The 19,254-nt window shown below is 43.2% G+C and overlaps 1 protein-coding gene and 1 long non-coding RNA gene across 4 annotated transcripts in view; one reads left to right on the top strand and one right to left on the bottom strand.

Annotated features, from left to right (window-relative positions):
* Positions 1-1,602: 1,602 nt before the first annotated feature.
* The window catches only part of LOC139535600 (cadherin-4-like), a 250,078-nt gene continuing 232,426 nt past the window's right edge, over positions 1,603-19,254 (bottom strand). For 2 of the 3 annotated variants that reach the window (XM_071335181.1, XM_071335183.1), the window contains 8 exons: positions 15,577-15,762; positions 15,091-15,344; positions 11,930-12,081; positions 10,436-10,672; positions 2,616-2,849; positions 2,355-2,494; positions 1,963-2,127; positions 1,603-1,823 (listed from right to left, as the gene is read on the bottom strand). In XM_071335181.1, the coding sequence (XP_071191282.1) occupies positions 1,617-1,823; positions 1,963-2,127; positions 2,355-2,494; positions 2,616-2,849; positions 10,436-10,672; positions 11,930-12,081; positions 15,091-15,344; positions 15,577-15,762 (1,575 nt within the window). In that variant the 3' untranslated portion in view covers positions 1,603-1,616. The remainder of the gene's footprint in view (positions 1,824-1,962; positions 2,128-2,354; positions 2,495-2,615; positions 2,850-10,435; positions 10,673-11,929; positions 12,082-15,090; positions 15,345-15,576; positions 15,763-19,254) is intronic. The other variant, XM_071335182.1, reaches the window with a different exon arrangement.
* On the top strand, positions 17,497-18,201 carry LOC139535603 (uncharacterized). Its single transcript, XR_011667160.1, has 2 exons — positions 17,497-17,732; positions 18,161-18,201. It is a non-coding gene; the product is annotated as an uncharacterized lncRNA (long non-coding RNA).

Below are 19,254 nucleotides of genomic sequence, written 5' to 3'. Positions count from 1 at the left end.
TTATTTTCTAAAGCACATATCCAGATCAATGAAGAAAATAATTCAGATACACTGAATAATAGAACAACTATCAGCAGGCTTGGCTGTTTAACCCTTGAACAGTTCCAACTTCAGAGGCCGACAGAAATGCGTTCGTCAAAGACACATGAGAAGAGGGAGGGCTGCATTTGACATATTAAAAAAACTGAACTATAACAAAGCTTTCTTAATTCTTAAAAAAGAACCAACTATTTTTTTGTGGGAAAAAGATAAAGATAAACTGAAAGAAACCTACAGCATCTTGACCAAAATTAGAAAAGAAACACACGCACACATTGAAAATGGCCGGGCCAAAATGTCATTCAGCCCATTGAAGAGCATCAACCTTTTGGTTGTTAATACTTCAAAAAATAGGTATCTTACAGCATTTTCTTTTTTGAATGTCTTTTTACAGAGTATATTCATATATTTTCAGCTTACTATTTTTTACATTCTCACCACATAAGAACAAGTGCGTTGAGTAAAACATTTTGAAAAAAAATCATGCACCTTTTAATAGTTTTGTTGACCTAAAAAATGGGAATGTTCAAGGCAAAAAAATCCTTATAACGCTTATTTTTCAGTGCCTTCTTTCCAAGCCATTTAAAGTCGTACTGTCTCATACTGTCTCACTACTCAGATCATGCCTATATAAGTTTTACAGTGTGGAAAGCAACACAAAACCGTACAGGGCAGGCAAGCGTCCAAACGTAAATGCTCCTAGACTGAGTTCACAGAGGAAAGGCAGGCATTCTCTGTTTGTTAGAAAACCCCCACATTTATAAAAACAACCACATACACTCACACACCCAATGTCAGTGTGTTGTTGTGTTGACCGGATGATGCTTGGGAAAGTCTTCGATCACCCTAGTGTGTATCAGGTCTCACTGACAGAGGGTTGCTTTAGTAGTACTTCCCCAAAATGCTCCAAAAGGTCAGAATTCAACTGATCTTAACCTGCAGCCAGCCCTCGTTGTGAGGATCACTTCTCTGTGTTGCTGCTGGGTACAGTAGTTCTTTCTACACCAGAGAGAAGAGGAGAGGGAGCCATATGAAGGTTGGGGGCATGGGGGTTACAAGGGAGTGTGCCGCTCGAAACCACTCCAATGGCAAACAACCCTGAGATAGCAGGAGTCCAATACAAAACACACCACAAAAGGCACTTTATAAAACGACAGTGCTTCTGTTCTAAGGAAATTCAAGTTGAGAGAGAAAGTGTCTTTCTGTACACTCTGTTCAGCGTTAAGCCAAAAAGAGACGGGTTTGTCCTGTTCCTTTTTATCATCCAAGCCAAACGAGCGTAATCACTCCTGTCTCTCAGAAGTGCCTTGTGTCCCCAGATAGCTTGAGGTTCAGTAGAGTGAGAAGCAAAACACACTAAAAACTTGCCACTAAAAAAGCCAGAATAGAGTAGCAGCAGAACCTGGTGAGGTCACAGGCCGTGTTCTAGAACAGTCTCTAACGTCCGTTCTGTCCTCACTGGTCTACTATGGAAATATCTAATGTGGTACTGCTTGGGCCCTGCCTGTGGTTTCGAGGACCATCTGACCCCAACCCCAAACCCTCCCCCCGGACCCCCTCCGTACCCCACCCCTTTCTCAGTCGTCGTCTCCTCCGCCGTAGAGGTCAGCCAGCTTCTTGAAGCGGGGGCCCCAGTCGTTGAGGTAGTCGTAGTCCTGGTCCCCTGAGCTTGAGGAGTTGAGGGAGCTGACGGAGCCGGCCGTGGAGCCGCTGCCCTCGTAGTCAAACACCAGCAGGGAGTCATAGGGCGGAGCTGTGGGGTCGTTGTCTGCTGCCCTCAGACCCTGAGAGAGAAAGACAAAGGATTAGTTAACACTGAGGAGAGAAAACTTTTGAAAAGCTATCACTGATAAGTACAGGGATGTGAACATTAACACACTTGTATGATCTTTCGAGATGAACAATGTCTAATAGTTAACATACGTCGTTGATGAAGTCTCCGATATCTCCGGGATGAGGCAGGCTGGGTCTGACGGGGTACTGGGACTCAGCGATGACAGGCCTCTCGTCCACTCTGCGCACCCCCGTTGGTTTACAGATGATGTGGTCCAGAGCCTCGGGCTGCTGCAGCTGGCTTAGGTCATAGTCCTGCAACACCAGACAAGGAAGGGGACTCAGTGTAAGTGTAAGAATGGCGGAGAAAGTGTCTGAGTCCAATCACAGTATTTTTTAAACATTACATCTTCATCATTGTTGTCGTCATCATCATCATTATCGTCGGCTTCATCATCCTCGGTGTGGTCATCATCAGGCTATAAGTATGGCTGCGTTGTTAAACGAAATCCTAGTGCATGTGTAATGTGTATATCACTGACCTGGTCCTCCTCTCCTCCTCCCTCCTCATCGTATTTCAGGATGTTGTCTCTGACGTCGTCCTCTGGGTCAATCAGCAGGGGCTTGGCCTGACGCTCCTTCTCCCTCCGCTTCATCCACATCACAAACACCAGTACCATTGCTGCAACAGACACAGCACATCAGCAGGGTAGACAGAGGAGGGCTGGGAGTAGTATGTTGACACAGACAATGACACCTACAGCACAGGTGTGTGTGTGTGTATAAGTGTGTATTATACTCACTAAGCAGTATGATGATACAGATGAGTATGGCTATGATCGCTCCGGTCCCCAGTCCAGCGGCAGCTACAGCTCCGGTGGTAGTACAGTCTCCGTTGTCGTCACACGGACACACCTTGACCTTTATCATAGACCTGTTAGAGAGGGGCGGGTTCCCAGAGTCCGACACTATGATGGGAACATCATACACCCCTGCATCCAGGTAGGGAATCCTCAGTCTCAGCTGGGCATAGTCACCTGCACATAATCAAATATAAAGAGTTGACCATTCTGGAGTTTTACTGTAGTCATCTATGGCCATGTGAGCAGTACTGCAGAGATACAATACATGCAAATGCATACTGAATAATACACAGGCAGTTACTGTAGCTAAATACACACGCAGCTACAGCACAGGATATCCAGTCAACCTAAAACCAGAGTATCAGTTATGTTTTTTAATTGTTTTTCCACAGCACCTCACAACACAAAAACACAAAACGCACAATATACAACACATTCCCCGAGGTGATCAACATATGGTTTCCAAATTTCGTCAAACACTTCTGGTTTTTATTTCGCTTTATAATATATAAAATCCAACAGTATGTAGCCAGGTAGTTCAGTCCTCCAGTTTCTTATTGAGGGTGAATATGAGGTTTACTAATTCATGGCTATACATTTTTTTGCAGCAATTAGACCTAGATTACAAAACTTTCTCTGATATTGATCACCAATATTTACATTTCCCAACAGACAGAAATGTATATAAATTCCTAGACACAATGAAATGATAGCACATACATTATCCCAGAACGGTGTCAGTTTATCACAGAACCACAGCATATGTAATAGGGTTCCTTTGTGCTTTTTGCATCTCCAACCAAAATGTGACATTACATGAGTGCAGTCCTATGAATTATCTTAAATAATCATAAGGTATTACATTTTTGTTTCAATACTCCTCCATGCACAAGGATAGTCTGCTGTCCATTGTTTAAGTGAATACAGATGTGTTGCACAGTAATACATTTTCATATGAGGTAGTCCAAGACCCCCAGGCCATTTAATTTATTAAAAAGGTTGGATGAAATTGAAACTGTCAGGGCCTGGAATAAATACATCAATCTTGGTAATATATACATTTTTATTGTGTTGACTCTACCTACATGTAACATAGATATTGGGAGAGATTTCCATCTCTGAACATTGAATTCAATCGTATCTATTAAAGGAAAGTAATTGATTTTATATTTGCATGGTATCAGTACACCCAGGTATTTCATATGTGTCTTTGTCTATTTCCACTTAAATGTACTTTCTAAGCTTGAGAAGTATAATTAGAAATGGGCATTATTTCAGTTTTCTCCCAATTCACTTTAAATACAGCACCATATGTGTCCAACAGTAGTAAAACAAAAGACAGATAAATAAAGTGAAATGTAATCCGCATACAATGACATTACATGTTGATCTCCACCAATCTCTATGCCCCAGATTGAGCCATGAGTTCTAATTACAGATGCTAGGGGTTCTGTGTCTAAAGAAAATAAATAACTAGACAAAGGGCATCCCTGTCTTGTCCCTCTTGATAACGGAAATGATGCATAGATCTGTCAATTTGTTCATATAGTTGCTTTGGGGGATTTGTACAATAGCTCAATCCAGGAAATAAATAACAGATCAAAATCAAACTATTTTTAAGACAGTCACCAAATATGCCCATTCCACCCTATCGACTGCTTTTTCAGCATCTATTGATACTGCCACTTTTGGAGCGTTCAAGTTCTTGGTATGATGAATTGTATAGAAAAAATATTGGAGATTGTCTGAAGAAATCCTGTTCTGTATACCCCCTGAGTAAATCAACTTGTGTGTTACTGTTTCTATGCGAAAACCCAATACTTTAGCAATGATTTTGTGATCCACATTCATGAGTGATAATAGGCAGACAGATCCGCATGACAATGGATCCTTATCTTTCTGTTTAAATAGGGTAAATGTGGCCAAACATAGAGACTGGGGAAGTATGTTTTTCTCTAGATCTGCTGTGAGCATAAGTAATATAGGCTTCAGTCATTTGGAACGGAAGTGTCGATATATTTCACTGGGAATCCATCATTACCAGGAGATTTCCTATTTTTTAGATTATTGATGGACTCCAACAATTCACCTGGGGTAATGTTTCTATCCATATTCATTTTCTCTGATTCACTTATAATTGGTAAAATGGCCTTATTAAGGAAATTGTCTATATCCTCCTTTTAACTTTTGTTTTAGGATTGATACAGTTTGTGATCAAATGTTTTAAAGACTGAGTGGATTTCAGAAGGATCCATTGTTATGCTACCTGGGGTTTGAATGCTATGGATGAAGCCTATTCCCCCTCAGGAAACTAAAAAGATTTGGCATGGATCCTGAGATCCTCAAAAGGTTCTACAGCTGCAACATCGAGAGCATCCTGACTGGTTGCATCACTGCCTGGTACGGCAATTGCTCGGCCTCTGACCGCAAGGCACTACAGAGGGTAGTGCGTACGGCCCAGTACATCACTGGGGCTAAGCTGCATGCCATCCAGGACCTCTATACCAGGCGGTGTCAGAGGAAGGGCCTACAAATTGTCAAAGATCCCAGCCACCCCAGTCATAGACTGTTCTCTCTACTACCGCATGGCAAGCGGTATCAGAGTGCCAAGTCTAGGACAAAAAGTTTTTTACCCCCAAGCCATAAGACTCCTGAACAGGTAATCAAATGGCTACCCGGAGTATTTACATTGTGTGCCCCCCCGACCCCTCTTTTTACGCTGCTGCTACTCTCTGTTTATCATATATGCATAGTTACTTTAACTATACATTCATGTACATACTACCTCAATTGGGCCGACCAACCAGTGCTCCCACACATCGGCTAACCGGGCTATCTGCATTGTGTCCCGCCACCCGCCACCCACCACCCGGCAACCCCTCTTTTACACTACTGCTACTCTCTGTTCATCATATATGCATAGTTACTTTAACCATATCTACATGTACATACTACCTCAATCAGCCTTACTAACCGGTGTCTGTATGTAGCCTCGCTACTTTTATAGCCTCACTACTGTATATAGCATGTCTTTTTACTGTTGTTTTATTTCTCTACTATTGTTCACCTAATAACTTTTTTGCACTATTGGTTAAAGCCTGTAAGTAAGCATTTCACTGTAAGGTGAACTTTGTTTTGATACTGTATGTATCTCTTCCTCTTACTTAATTTACCAACAAGTATTTTCCCTGCACTTTCACCTTGCTCAACATATTGTTGCTTGGATTTCATGGCAGCAATCTCTGCAGATCGGGTGTTTATTGTGTTACATTCGAGCTTCAAAGTGTTCAACTGTTGAATGGTGTTAAAATTTTGTGTTAAAATGTTTCTGTTCTCGTATTTCTAATTATTTTTTCTTATGTGAAGAGTAAGACAACCTCTCGTATATGCTTTAAGAGCTTCCCAGACAACAGTTGGGCATACTTCATTATTTAAATGTATTTCCAAAAACAAGTATATCTGTGTTGAGCTATGAGGTAAACTTCTTATCTCCAAGTAACATTGTGTTGAATTGGGCCTCCCGGGTGGCGCAGTGGTCTAGGGCACTGCATCGCAGTGCTAGCTGCGCCACCAGAGTCACCGGAGCCCAGGCTCTGTCGCAGCCGGCCGCGACCGGGAGGTCCGTGGGGCGACGCACAATTGGGCTAGCGTCGTCCGGGTTAGGGAGGGTTTGGCCGGTAGGGATATCCTTGTCTCATCACGCTCCAGCGACTCCTGTGGCGGGCCGGGCGCAGTACGCGCTAACCAAGGGGGCCAGGTGCACGGTGTTTCCTCCGACACATTGGTGCGGCTGGCTTCCGGGTTGGAGGCGCGCTGTGTTAAGAAGCAGTGCGGCTTGGTTGGGTTGTGCTTTGGAGGACGCGTGGCTTTCGACCTTCGTCTCTCCCGAGCCCGTACGGGAGTTGTAGCAATGAGACAAGATAGTAATTACTAGCGATTGGATACCACGAAAATTGGGGAGAAAAGGGGATAACATTTATTTAAAAAAATAAAAATAAACATTGTGTTGAATTGCCATGTTTTTGCTATTGGCATACGTAATTATTAATAGGAAGGTATTTTAGGTATATTAACCGTAATTATTCTAGGAAGGTATTTACATCCAGAAACACACGCAATTAAAGTAAAGTTAACTATTAAAAAAAGTCAATTCTTGAATATGAGTTGTGGACGTGAGAGTAATAGGAGTATTCTCTTTCAGTTGGATGTTTATATCTCCACAGTTCACATAGACCCATCTCTTTGATGCTGTGGTTTAATACCTTACACATGTTAGAAAGAGGATATAGTTTAGTTGATGACATTTAAATAGTTTTAGTATAAGGTCATTAATGAACTTTGGGTCGTCTTCATGTGGGCAATAACAATTCAGTAAAGTGAATTTCCTTTTACCATAAAACATCCATCTGGTCTGTAATCATTTCTGTAGAGTTAAATGGGACTTTTTTAGCAATGAGAATTGATACCACTCTGGATCTTGCGAAGGAGGTGGAGGAGAATGCCAACCCATCCCAAGCTCGCACAAACCTTTCACTTCCTTTTGCTGATAAGTGAGTTTCTTGTAAAAAACAGATGTTGGCGTTATTCTTTTTCAAATATGAAAATAACTTAATTATTTTGGCTGGCTGCACAATTACATTGACATTCCATGTCACACATGTTAAGTATCATCCACAACACGTGATATTGAGATGGGTCTTTACATATTTTTGGTCTCATAGTGACTCCATACATTATGTAAGGTGTTGATACATAAACAGCTACAATGATAATATTGTTAAACAATCCTCAAGCTTCTTAATGGGCATGTATTCATAAGACATCATTTTTTAAAAATATATATTTTTACAATAAATCCCGCATGATGCTTTTTCCCCTCCTCCCCTTTCCCCTTTGATGCTTCCCACATGAATCTGTCCTGTACTGTTGCTCAGGTGAGAGAGCGACCTTATTGGTGCCGCCGTAGTGGCCATTTCCTTTAATGCAGGTTATTGGTCAGTGACTATGTCTCTATGCATTACAAAGAAAATATATCAAATCACATCAAATCAAATTTTATTTGTCACATGCGTCAAATACAACAGGTGTAGACCTTACCGTGAAATGCTTTCTTACAAGCCCTTAACCAACAACGCTGTTTTAAGAAAATAAGAGTTAAACTGAAGTAAAAAAAGTAACACAATAAAAGAACATTAACGAGACTATATACAGGGGGTACCGGTACAGAGTCAATGTGTGGGGGTACAAGTTAGTTGAGGTACTTGAGGTAATATGTACATGTAGATAGAGGTAAAATGACAATGCATTGATAATAAACAGTGAGTAGCGGCAGTGTACAAACAAGAGGTGGGGTGGTCAATGCAAATAGTCCGGGTGGCCATTTGATTAATTGTTCAGCAGTCTTATGGCTTGGGGGTAGAAGCTGTTAAATAAATGCAGGCCTATAACCACTGGAGTAGCCTGCAGTTCCGTTGTACTGCACAGAACCACATGTGGGGCTCACTTGTCTTGACCCACCGGGGCACAGAGCTCTGGGCACTGGTAGAGGCAAAGCGAGTGCCAATTATTCACTTGTTTTTTCAGAGTTTATCAGCTACATGTTCAGTTGGCCTAGCTACATTTCTTGTACATTCCAGTTAATGAATTCATTTCGATATAATTGTCCAACAAAGAGCTGGAAATAATGATTGAAAGGTGCATAATTGTGGGCTTGGTGCGCATAGCCTGCTTGTTTGTCACTCTCTTTTATAATCTCAGCAATTGTCCATGTTTCTATCACATTCATTCAACCAATTCATTAACATTATTCATTGCACTTTCTATGGGAAAAGAAAAAAGAAAAGGATAATCGACACGTGATGGTATCATGTTGCCCACATTGATAAGACATTTTCCAAATTTGCATATCAACTTCCCCGTTATGATGCCTAAATTCGGGCAAAAGTAAATTAAACGTGTTAAAAAAAAAGGAAGGGAGAGAGCAACGGAAATAAAAGTATTGTGCGCTTACAATTTCAGTGTCTTCGGCTATATGATATTTAATCTCTCCCAGTCTTTTTTCCACATACGGGACATTTAATTTCTTCCCACCCACTCAGCCTATCGGCTGGGGACCAAAAATAAGTGTCCAGATCATAGCAATCATCATGTTGCCTTGTTCCCTTGTCAGTTCCTTTTTTAAACAAATAGTTCATGGCTACAGCCTACCAATTAATGGTTTGCCATTCATGCTGCGTAGTCAATTGTCATAAAAGTGTTATTCATTTAGACAGATGGCCTGAGCGGTGCTGTGCTTTTCTTTCCAATAGGCATGTGAGTGAAGGCCTTAACAACACATACTGTTCTCTTTTGTGTCTTTGATGTGGTGGGGTGTAAAAGTCCATCGTTCACCTCATTTCAGTAGCATCAAAAGTTCAATAGTCCAGTGCCCCATCTGTCATACATCATCTGTTGTAGAGGCTGTCCTGTAGTCCATACATTTCATTCATTGCCATTTCCACTGTTCTCCTTGTCCAGGTTATCCAGGAATCAGGTAGCTTCTTTTGCTGATTTCAGTGTGATGTCTCGTTCCTTCCGTTTTATCCGTAGTTGTGCGGGGTCATCGTTTTTCCCATAGCTTTTCTTTATAGGGTCAAATTCTCAGCGTTTCATGTAGAGGTCTCTGCTCATGTCGGCGTTGATAAAGGTCCGACTACTCCACTTTTTGGCTTGGATGGTCAGCCGTACAGCTTTATCTTTGACCCTATAGTTAAGGAACTTTGTGATGATGCCCCTTGGTTTGCTGCTCGTGTCCTCTCTCGGGCCGCCTGTTCGATGTGCTCGTTCAATTGTGGGAGCCCGTGTGAAGTTCTCCTGGCCCAGTAGTTGTGGTATTACCTTTTCCAGGAATTCTTCCATTCCGGTTGTTGCACGGCTTTCGGGGAAATATACGAAACAAAGACTTGAACGGCGTCTGAAGTCCTCCGTCCTGTTCATTAAGCCCCATAATTATGATTTTCTCCAGGGCTAACCCGGTTTCGGCCTTCGCCACACGTTGGCCAGTTAAGTCATATCAGCTTAGAGTTTTTGACATCATCTGATATTTTCTTCATCTTCTTGGACAGTTTGCCATTGCCGGTGCGAATTTCTGTTAGTAGTGTCTCTAAGCTCACTTAAGTCGAGTCGTCAGCTACTTGGTCCACGGTCACGTCGTTTCACTGTGTTTGTTTGTCTCCATTTCTTGATCTAGTATTTGCCATAACATGCAGTTATTTCTCGACTTCAGAGTCGAGTTCTTTTCTATTTAAGAGGCATATTTTGTGTAAAGAAAGGGAATGCCAAACGGATCACCTAGACCTCACGGTCGCATACTGGAAAACATAGCCCTCAGTAGTATCGGATTGTTAAAATAAATAGTGTCATAGATTAATCTGTAGGGGTGGCATCTTGTCTATCAGTGCAGAGAAATGAATGGATGTGATCCGTCACAAAGCACACAGCTCATACGTCAACATGAGACAGAGCCATTCTGGGAGAATAGTGTCATTTACTGTAAGACCTCCATTATACCACAGTCCATCAGCCTGAGACCACACCATTGTCATCTGTCACACAGCAGCAAACACACAGGGAGCGAGCATCCGCACACACACAGACAATATGAAACAACAGAAAGCATTATACTGGGACTGTGTGGAGAAGGGGCTTCCGTATTTGAACTCTGACACATTACACCTCTGGTGGAGATCTCTTAATAGTGACCCAGGCTAGCCGTGTCTTACCGCTTATGCGGGAGGCGGTCCAGTTGCGTCGGACGCTAGGAGGGTAGGAGGGCAGCTCGAACACAAAAGGCCCCACGTGAGGGTCAGCGTCGGCGTCGGAGGCTGTGATGTTGACCCTGGAGCGGGGGCTGGCCCGTTCACACACCTGGGCCTCCTTGGGCAACAGCACTGGAGCGTTGTCATTCACATCTATCAGATGTATCTGTAGAGTACCTGTCCCACTGGCTGGGGGAGAGCCTGAGAGAGGGTGAAGGGGGTGGCAGAGGAGAGAGAAAGAGAGACAGATAGGGGAGGGGTGGGTGAGGTGGGAGGAGAGAAATAGAGAGGGGAGAAGGGAGAGACAAATGTAATCAATCCGAGGAAGAGGGTAACTTCATGCGTATACAGTACCTAAAAACACTTTCATCTGAAGGGAGGAAATATAATAAAAATGGAATACAGCAAAGGGACAGAGGGATGGGAAATGAAGGAGCTGAGAGAATATTGAGGGAGGGTTTGAGAGTGATGGAAGAATACAGCATACATTTGTTGTGAATGCTCCCAGTGATGACAGCCATAACAAATGAAACGGCACATAAATATTCCACTCTGTGTGAGTCTAGAGCTCAGCACTCTCAAAGGACACAGTTATGAAATGACTTTACTGGAAAGCACCACATATCTCCCTCACACAGCACACAGAGGCTGTTGTTAAAATGAGGAGAAACATACCTAAAACCTACGATATACTATGACAACAAACACATCCTAATGTACAGTCAGACTCTGACACTATAACAACGCACCCTAACCTACAGTCCGTGACCAACAGACTAACAGTCTTGTATAGCTGACTGATTACAATGTAGTATTTTCTGCTAAGTAACGGATGCTGCACTGTCTGCATGAATGGAGTTCAGCCAACAGATCCAACTGTTTCTCCTATTAGAGAGTAACACAATGCACAAGTTACAGCTCCAGTATGTGAAGCTCTACTGCCTCAGCACAGCAGAGCACCCCAATCGACTGCTTGTCTGTAATGATTGGCTTGGCGCTTTGTTGAGCTCCCTCCTTGGTGGAGCAGAATAAATAAAAGCAAAACTCAATCAAAGTGGAATATATCCCAGTGTCGACTGGTGTTTGAAATCAATAGGCCGTCAACAGCTTGTTGGCCGAAACTCTGCATGCTCGAGAGCAACCCACCTCATTCCCGCAATCCAATCCTTCATATCTCTGAGGTACAACACCACCTGGGCCCTCCCTCTCAAACAGAGAGAGCACACACACCTCTATTTGTAATGGTTTGGGTCGATTGGTTTTAGAGTACTTCACCGATCGCTACAGCAGCTTTGAGAGCACACACCTTTGGCACATTTAGACAGATATTTCACTTCTCTCCACAGTACACAAGGGATGCATTGAGCAGGCAACACACACACACACACACTCACTCACTCACTCACTCACTCACTCACTCACTCACTCACTCACTCACTCACTCACTCACTCACTTACCAGACTTACCATTGTCGGCAGCCAGGAAGGTGGCCTCATAGATGTTGTTCCTGACGTACATGGACTCCCTGTCCAGCACGGCCATGGTGGTGATCTGACCGTTGGTCCTGTTGATCCTCAGCCAGTTACCTGGGTCAGACAACTTCGAGTACCTGGAGACACACAGTAGAAACTGTTACAACATATATCATAGTGATAACCAATGTTACATCTAATTATTTCGGCACTAAGCAAATTTCAGGTCTGCTGAGAGCAAACTTGAATGTTGTGAAAATTCTGTGCAACTTCCAGCACGAGTTTACTGTGAACACTGAGGCTGTACCCGCTTTAACTTAAAGTTTGAACAGTGGCCAAGTAAACTACTGTGACTATTTGATCACAATGCAGGCCTACCAAAAATGCATCCCATAACATTTTAACATGGAAATAGCTGTTCTATCATTCAGCCTGCAGTAGCAGCCAATGTGTGGTGTTCAATGTATGCCAACATTCCATGAGACTTTTGGAAAAAAACATGCAGGGCTTGACATTAACCTGTTTATCCACTTGTCCTTCAGAGGAGGTGACTGAAAATGTTGTGTTTGATGCAAGAAACCACTTTACAAAATAAAATGCATTATTATTCCCATACCATTATTACAGAGAATCAGACAAATTATGCTACCCTCTGCCTATTGGCTACTCAACTTATTCAAGCCTGTCTCAAAATACAACACTGCCCCTTTAAGACAAAAACTGCTCTTTACCTGACTGGCTTTTTTAAAGATGTCTAGAAATGTACGTTTTGTGCACTTGTAGGAAGCAATCACTCCCCAATAGCTAACTACAAATGATCTATAACTGGGATAATAACTCACTAACTAGCAAAGGATATTAACAAAATGTGCACACGTAGCTACATGCAGCTTTTGCTTTGATCTCAAAACAAGCGCATCTACTCATGACCACAGCTGTAAACACAGTGCAATTCAAAGTAAATGGCACAGATCCATATATGGCAATGGCTATTTGCATATAAGCCTACTGCAGCTCTGATTGGTTATACCGCACCGGTCTGTGAAGAGTATGGGCTGAGTCATGCATAATAGAATCCTACTCCAATGTGTTCTGCCTACAACAAAATCTCTTGCATAGTTTGTTTTGTTACGGTACTGTATGTTGCATTGAAAGTGGCTAATATTGCGTTAATTCGATCACAATTGCCACAGTAAAGGGAAACATTGACAGTGTTGTTAACTAACAGGGAAAAATCTAGAAGGTTCAATCTCGTGCTTCTCTCCATGGGCTGATAGTTGTTCTGTGCTCTGCGCGGCAGTCCCGGGGAGCTGCAAGGCAGTCTTGGGGCTACAGCACACCCCCACATGCACGCAGATTAGAGGGAACATTGGTAATAACGCCTTAATACCCTGTATTTAATCTTAACTTCCAGATAGGGTCACCTTCGCAACCATCTCCCCTGCAACAAGAAACAGTATGGTATTCTTGCAGCTTGGTTTTGTCATGTAAACAGTTGACAAGAGTAAACTGATCCAAATGAAATGCAATTTGCAGAAAGGAAACAAATGAGTATTTAAGTGGAGAGTGGAGAGGTTAATTACAGGTAAAGGACCTAACCTTCATGCAGGCAACACTGACACGCGAATGCAACTTAAGGTGTTCCTAAGTTTTGGTGTATATTCTTCTCAATAAAACAATGTAAATCAACGTGATTACTCAGTTAAAATGTGTTTGTCACTGTGTGGAGAGATGGATATACAGTATATATGTATATACATATATATATATATAGAGAGAGAGCGAGAGCGAGCGAGAGAGTGACAGAGGTATAGCGAGATCAGATGCCTGGTGGGAGGAGGTTTGATGCTGCTGCTGATGATGATGAGAATAGGTCTAATTAGAGAACACGCTGGAGGATGACACAAGTTAGCGAGTGCCAATGAGATGTGTGGGAGATAATGGCAGCTAAGCAGCTAAATCTATCTCCCCTTAATGAAACACTCTGCAACATTTAGACTCCAAGGGACGGAGGGAGGTAAAGACTGAGAAATATATTGAGGTATCGATGTGGCGTTTCGTCGTGGGGAAATCAACCGATTAGAAGACAAAATAACAAGAAAATGAGAGTCAGAACGTCACGCCAACAGACTTGGGTGTCAGTTTGGATTTGATGTCCCTTGGCAGGTGAAACAGAGGTCTCTAGTTGTTGTGAGAGTCTCTGTCATCTCTCTCCATGCCACGGTGGCAGCCCGGGGGCACTCACGCCTCTCTCTGACACCCAGCTGGCAAAGGCTGGCACATGCAGAAGGGCACACAGCTTGTGGTGCAGTTCTACGATCCACCCATGCACGCTACCACTTCCCCCAAGTCTGACAGTAAAACCAGCTGGCAAATCAGACCCTGTCTACCCCCTTTCTTCTCCTCTCTCCTCTCCACCGCTCTTCTTCCCCCTCCACATGAGAAAGCAGGGGGGAGGAGTGACAGGGAAGGAAGAGCAGTCTTCTGGTACACACACACTGCAGCTCCTCACGTCATCTGTCGGCAAGGTCACTAAAGTGAATCAGCCAGTGGTGATCAGGCTGTCCAAACATGAGCTGCCTGTCGGCCGCCATGACATCTCTGGAGAAGACGAAAGGGCTGAATTCCCATCAATGAAGGAGAAAGAAGAGACAGAGAGAGTGAAAGGAGTGAGAGGCTAGCGAGAGAGAAAGAGCAGTTCTGTGGCTCTCAGAAGACAAAACAACAGTGAAAGAGTAAGTTTGAGTGAATCCATTTATGAGAAGAACTTTGGTTTTAGAGTTTATTTGTTTGCCTGCACTGCATCGATTCTTTAACGGGTGTCCGACTGAATTGAGAGTGGAATTGATTGGTGCTGAATCTGGGGATGGAGTGGCTCAATGACCTTTGACCCAGTGAGTATGTGGGAGAGGGGGAGAGAGGGAAAGAGTAGCTGGACACACAGTCCAGCTTATTACGATGTAACCTTTCCTCCTTCGTCGCTAGGCAACAGGGAAATTAATGGACTTTGGTTTTGGGAGCAGGTCAGTTAAGAATGTCACAGAAGGCAGTTCAGCCTCATGACGGCGCAAATCCATGCAAAATACAATCAGCGTCTATCTGAAATGAAGCCTGTAGTTCCTAACAGTCTGTAGTTCCTAACATACCGGACAGTCTGATGGATGAAGAGGTCAGGGTCTTGGGCAGCAAACACGGTGAGTGTGGTGCCTGCAGGGACACCCTCCTCGAAACGGATGGACTTGGGGTTGGAAGGGAAGACAGGGGGTTCGTTGACATCCTGTACGGAGATGGTGACCCCCGCTGAAGACTGGAGAGAAGACTGGATCCCACTGGCCAGAGGGGCTTTGTTAGAGACTATCACCGTCAGCATGAAGGCCCTGTTCTGCTCATAGTCCACTGGCTGCAGGGAGAGAGGGGTGGGGAGGAAGATATATAGGGAGGGAGGGAGAAAGATAGTGAGGGAGGGAGGGAGGGAGAAAGAGGGAGAGAGAGAGAGACAGAGAGAGAGAAAGATGAAAGAGAAAGGAAAGAGAAATGAAACAACTCAAATGCACCCATATCAATATGGAACAAAAGTTAATCATAATTTAGCACTTGGAGTTGTTTATTTAAACAGTAAAGTAGTCCCCTACCTTGACCACAGTGACCATGCCGTCATTGTTGACAGGGTTGGTGCGGATGAGGAAGTGACCCTGGGGGTCTCCGCTGGCGATGCGGTACTGGGCAGCCCAGTTGGGGCTGTGAGGCTGATCCCTGTCAATCACTGTCAGATTGGCCACCACCACATTCACCCTGTTCTCTGGGACCTCCCCCGAAAACTAGAGAGAGCGGGAGGGAGGTAAGGAAGGAAGGAAGGAGAGAGAGAAGGAGGGAGGGAGTGAGAGAAAGTGAGATATTTCTATGACTTTAGATAATAGAGAAACCGTTTTTATAATTGTAATGCCTTTCCTTATACTGCTGAATGTCAATGTGTGGAAGTCTTTATACAAACCAATGGATTTGTTCAATGAAGTGTTTATCCATTTACATCTAATGCTGCACATTTACCAATTAAGAAATTAAATAAGTACTGTAATTAAATGGATGGCACGAACCATCTTTGGGTAATGATCTTCATTATATTCCAATCTAAAACTATTCAGTCTCACTCAATGATACAGAAAACTCAGAGGTATAGTCAGAGCAAAAGCGGCATACACAAAAACCTACTGTACAGGAATTTAGTGCAAACAAAGTGAACACATTCTGCAGCGGTCTCTTTCATATTCAAGACACACACACACACACAATACACACACACACACAATACACACACACACACACCACAGCTTTTATTGTCAGACAGTAATCCCTGCTTCCTCTTGTGATGCGTTAACCGGTTTATGGTGTGTGTCTGCCAGCTGCTGTTCACTCTAATGGCTTCATCATGGTGCTGGGGCTGCATCCAAACCCCCCTCTCCTCCTCCTCCTTCTCCTCCCCAGCCCCTGTCCCCTGCAGCATCGCCACGCCGATAAGCACAGAACAAATTAAATATGCACATTCTCTGTGGTGTGTCGGCTCCTCTATTTTATTTTCACTCCGAGCTTCAACACAGACAGGAAAAAAAAACTTCCAAGCTTGTATGGCAACGTTGGGAGAGAGGCAGAATGAGGTTTTTTAAAAACCTTATGGAACGGTTCTAACTGGATAATGGGCTCTGGGAAGATGTCCCCACCCTTGAAAGTAACAGGTAGTCCGTCTGATAAGCAACAAGAGAGCCTGATGGGAGCCTATGCTGGTTACTGGTTAGGGAGCTGGAGTGCCCATCAATGGGTTCTGATTGAAAAATGACCAAGGACAGGTTCAATTCAGAATATGGTAAACTCCAATTTCATTAATGCATCAACGTTTGACTTTGAAAGTCAAGAGGACTCAGATCCAGATCCTTACTGTGAATTCATTCCACTGAACTGCTACTAACCACCGAATTGGAGATTATATTGAGACTAACGGAATAATATAAGAATTGAGCCCTGTGATGATGCAGCGTTTTAGATAGCACTGCATTCTGTTTTCCCTCTCTCACGACGAGCGAGAGGGAAAGAGAATCAGCTACACAACTCAACATGGCTCTATGGGATATTTTACTGTTCTCAATAGAAGCATAGTCTTGGTTGAAAACAACAACAACAACAAAAGGGCAATAATGCTAGCAAGAAGTGGAAATAAAAATGCCCTTAAAAATAACTCTCACAATGTTTCTCTCTGAGTAGAAGGGTGAACAGTTAAATCAGTTTTAAGGGTGTTATTATATCCTCTTTGTGATGGTGATGGAGCCCTAGGCATTGGCAACCCACATCATTTCAGCCTTTTACATGTCACACTAGTGCCACATGCAGTGGCACATCTACTATCACTTACAGCTAATGAAGTCTGCTGTGCCAACAGATATAGCGTCTTAATTTGATCACTAAATTGTTGCTGAGAATTTTCCTGCACCGCAGGAAATGCAGATGACCTTTGCGATTGACATAAATTCACTGAAAACCCACACTAAAACATGGTTATTGTGCTGCCATCCTGTTAGAAGGTAACAGATTATTTTATTACAATAGTTAAAATGGATTTTCATTGTGTTCCATGATGTTATTTGCCCCCTAGTGGAGCTTTCTGGTACTTAGAGTGTACACAAACAGGAAGTAGAGAATTCGTTCTGCACGCTTAGAAGCAGCTAAAAACAACGCTACGGTGCAGGTCTTTCAGTGTAGTTATTTCTTGTCACGCTTCAGCCTTGGAAAATATTTGTTTGTAAGTTCGATTCAAGCATTTAGCTAATGATGATAATCTTGTTATTGATAGAGTTTCTTACATATCAATGTTGGTTGGTTGCATTTACTCACAAATTGCAATGCCTTTCATGTATGATGTTAGCTGTATTACTTTGCTCGTGCGTCATGCAAACGAATTGTAAAATATACAATACTGTATTTTTGTTACTGTTTCTAGTGTAATATGCCTTGTTATTCTACATAGATGGTTGTACATTATTAGAGTAATGAAAGGAGTTAGTCAATTACCATATGAGAAAGCAATTAGCTATATGGTTTGGCATCATGCCAGATGCATGGTACCGTAGCACGTGCTTTGTATTCATGCAACTTCAAATGTATAATGTACAGCTACAGTATGTTGGTGTGAATTGAATACTAAAGTATATTCTTTTCTGTGTTTTGCAGTTTTACAACATAAACGTTTACAATATATTCATTCAAGAAAAGTTACGCCTTGGGAGTTTTATTGAAGACTTAGTTGTTAGCTATCTGTCTAGTTTTGCATGGGAACGCAACTCAAGGGCAGAATAGTAAAAAAACATCATCACGGCGGGCTCAAGCTCAAGAATAACCACACACGGTGGTTTGTTTCTACATTCATCAGCCAACAAAGCCTCTGTTCCTATGGAAGACCAGCAGTCTACGGTACAACAACCAGAGCCAAGAGTTCGACAGAGAGAGATGGAGGAGCCTCTTCAGCACATTGGGACCAAGTCTCAATCTACAAGATCAAGGTCATCAAAACAGTCAAGCAGATCCTCAACGGTGAGTTCTGCAGCCATCAAAGCACGCGCCAAGGCAGACGCAGCGCGTGCACAAGTCTCCTATGCTGAGAAGGAAGCTTCTGTGATGAAACAAAAGGCAGAAATAGAGGCCAGCTTGTTGAAGCAAAAAGCTGACCTCGAGGCAAGTTTATATGTTCTCCAAGTTGAGAGAACAGCTGCTGCTGCGTTGGCTGAAGCTGCAGCCTTTGAAGAAGCTGTAGGATCAGAACGCAGAGAACTTCACAAAGAACTAGACACAGGGACACAGCCCTTAAGTCCAGTCCAGCGTACCTGTGAGTATGTGCAACAACATGCTAGGCCCTACTTTGCTGAACTTCCATTTGAAGTGGAGAAACAAGAGCTTAGTGTTGACCCAGCTACATACTATAATCCAGAAAGTAGCAAACAACAGAACATGAGCAGAGACTCTCCGTTCAAAAGAAATGAACAGCAGCATGGTGTAAATGGAAAACAAGCCCACTTCCAGTCACACACACAAAGCGTCCCTGAGTCACAAGTGGCACCAGACCTCATCAAGTACCTCCTACGCCGTGAGATGGTGAGTTCCGGACTCCTGAAGTTTGATGATCGCCCTGAAAATTATTGGGCATGGAAAGCATCCTTTCTCAATGCGACCAGAGACTTGAATTTATCAGCCAGGGAAGAGTTAGATCTAATTACCAAGTGGCTAGGGGCAGAGTCGTCTGAGCAAGCAAACAGAATTAGATCTGTCCA

This window comes from Salvelinus alpinus, chromosome 12, assembly GCF_045679555.1.
Source record: "Salvelinus alpinus chromosome 12, SLU_Salpinus.1, whole genome shotgun sequence".
NCBI lineage: Eukaryota > Metazoa > Chordata > Actinopteri > Salmoniformes > Salmonidae > Salvelinus > Salvelinus alpinus.
The sequence above is the reverse complement of the archived record's forward strand: the minus strand, read 5'-3'. Positions and strand labels throughout refer to the sequence as shown.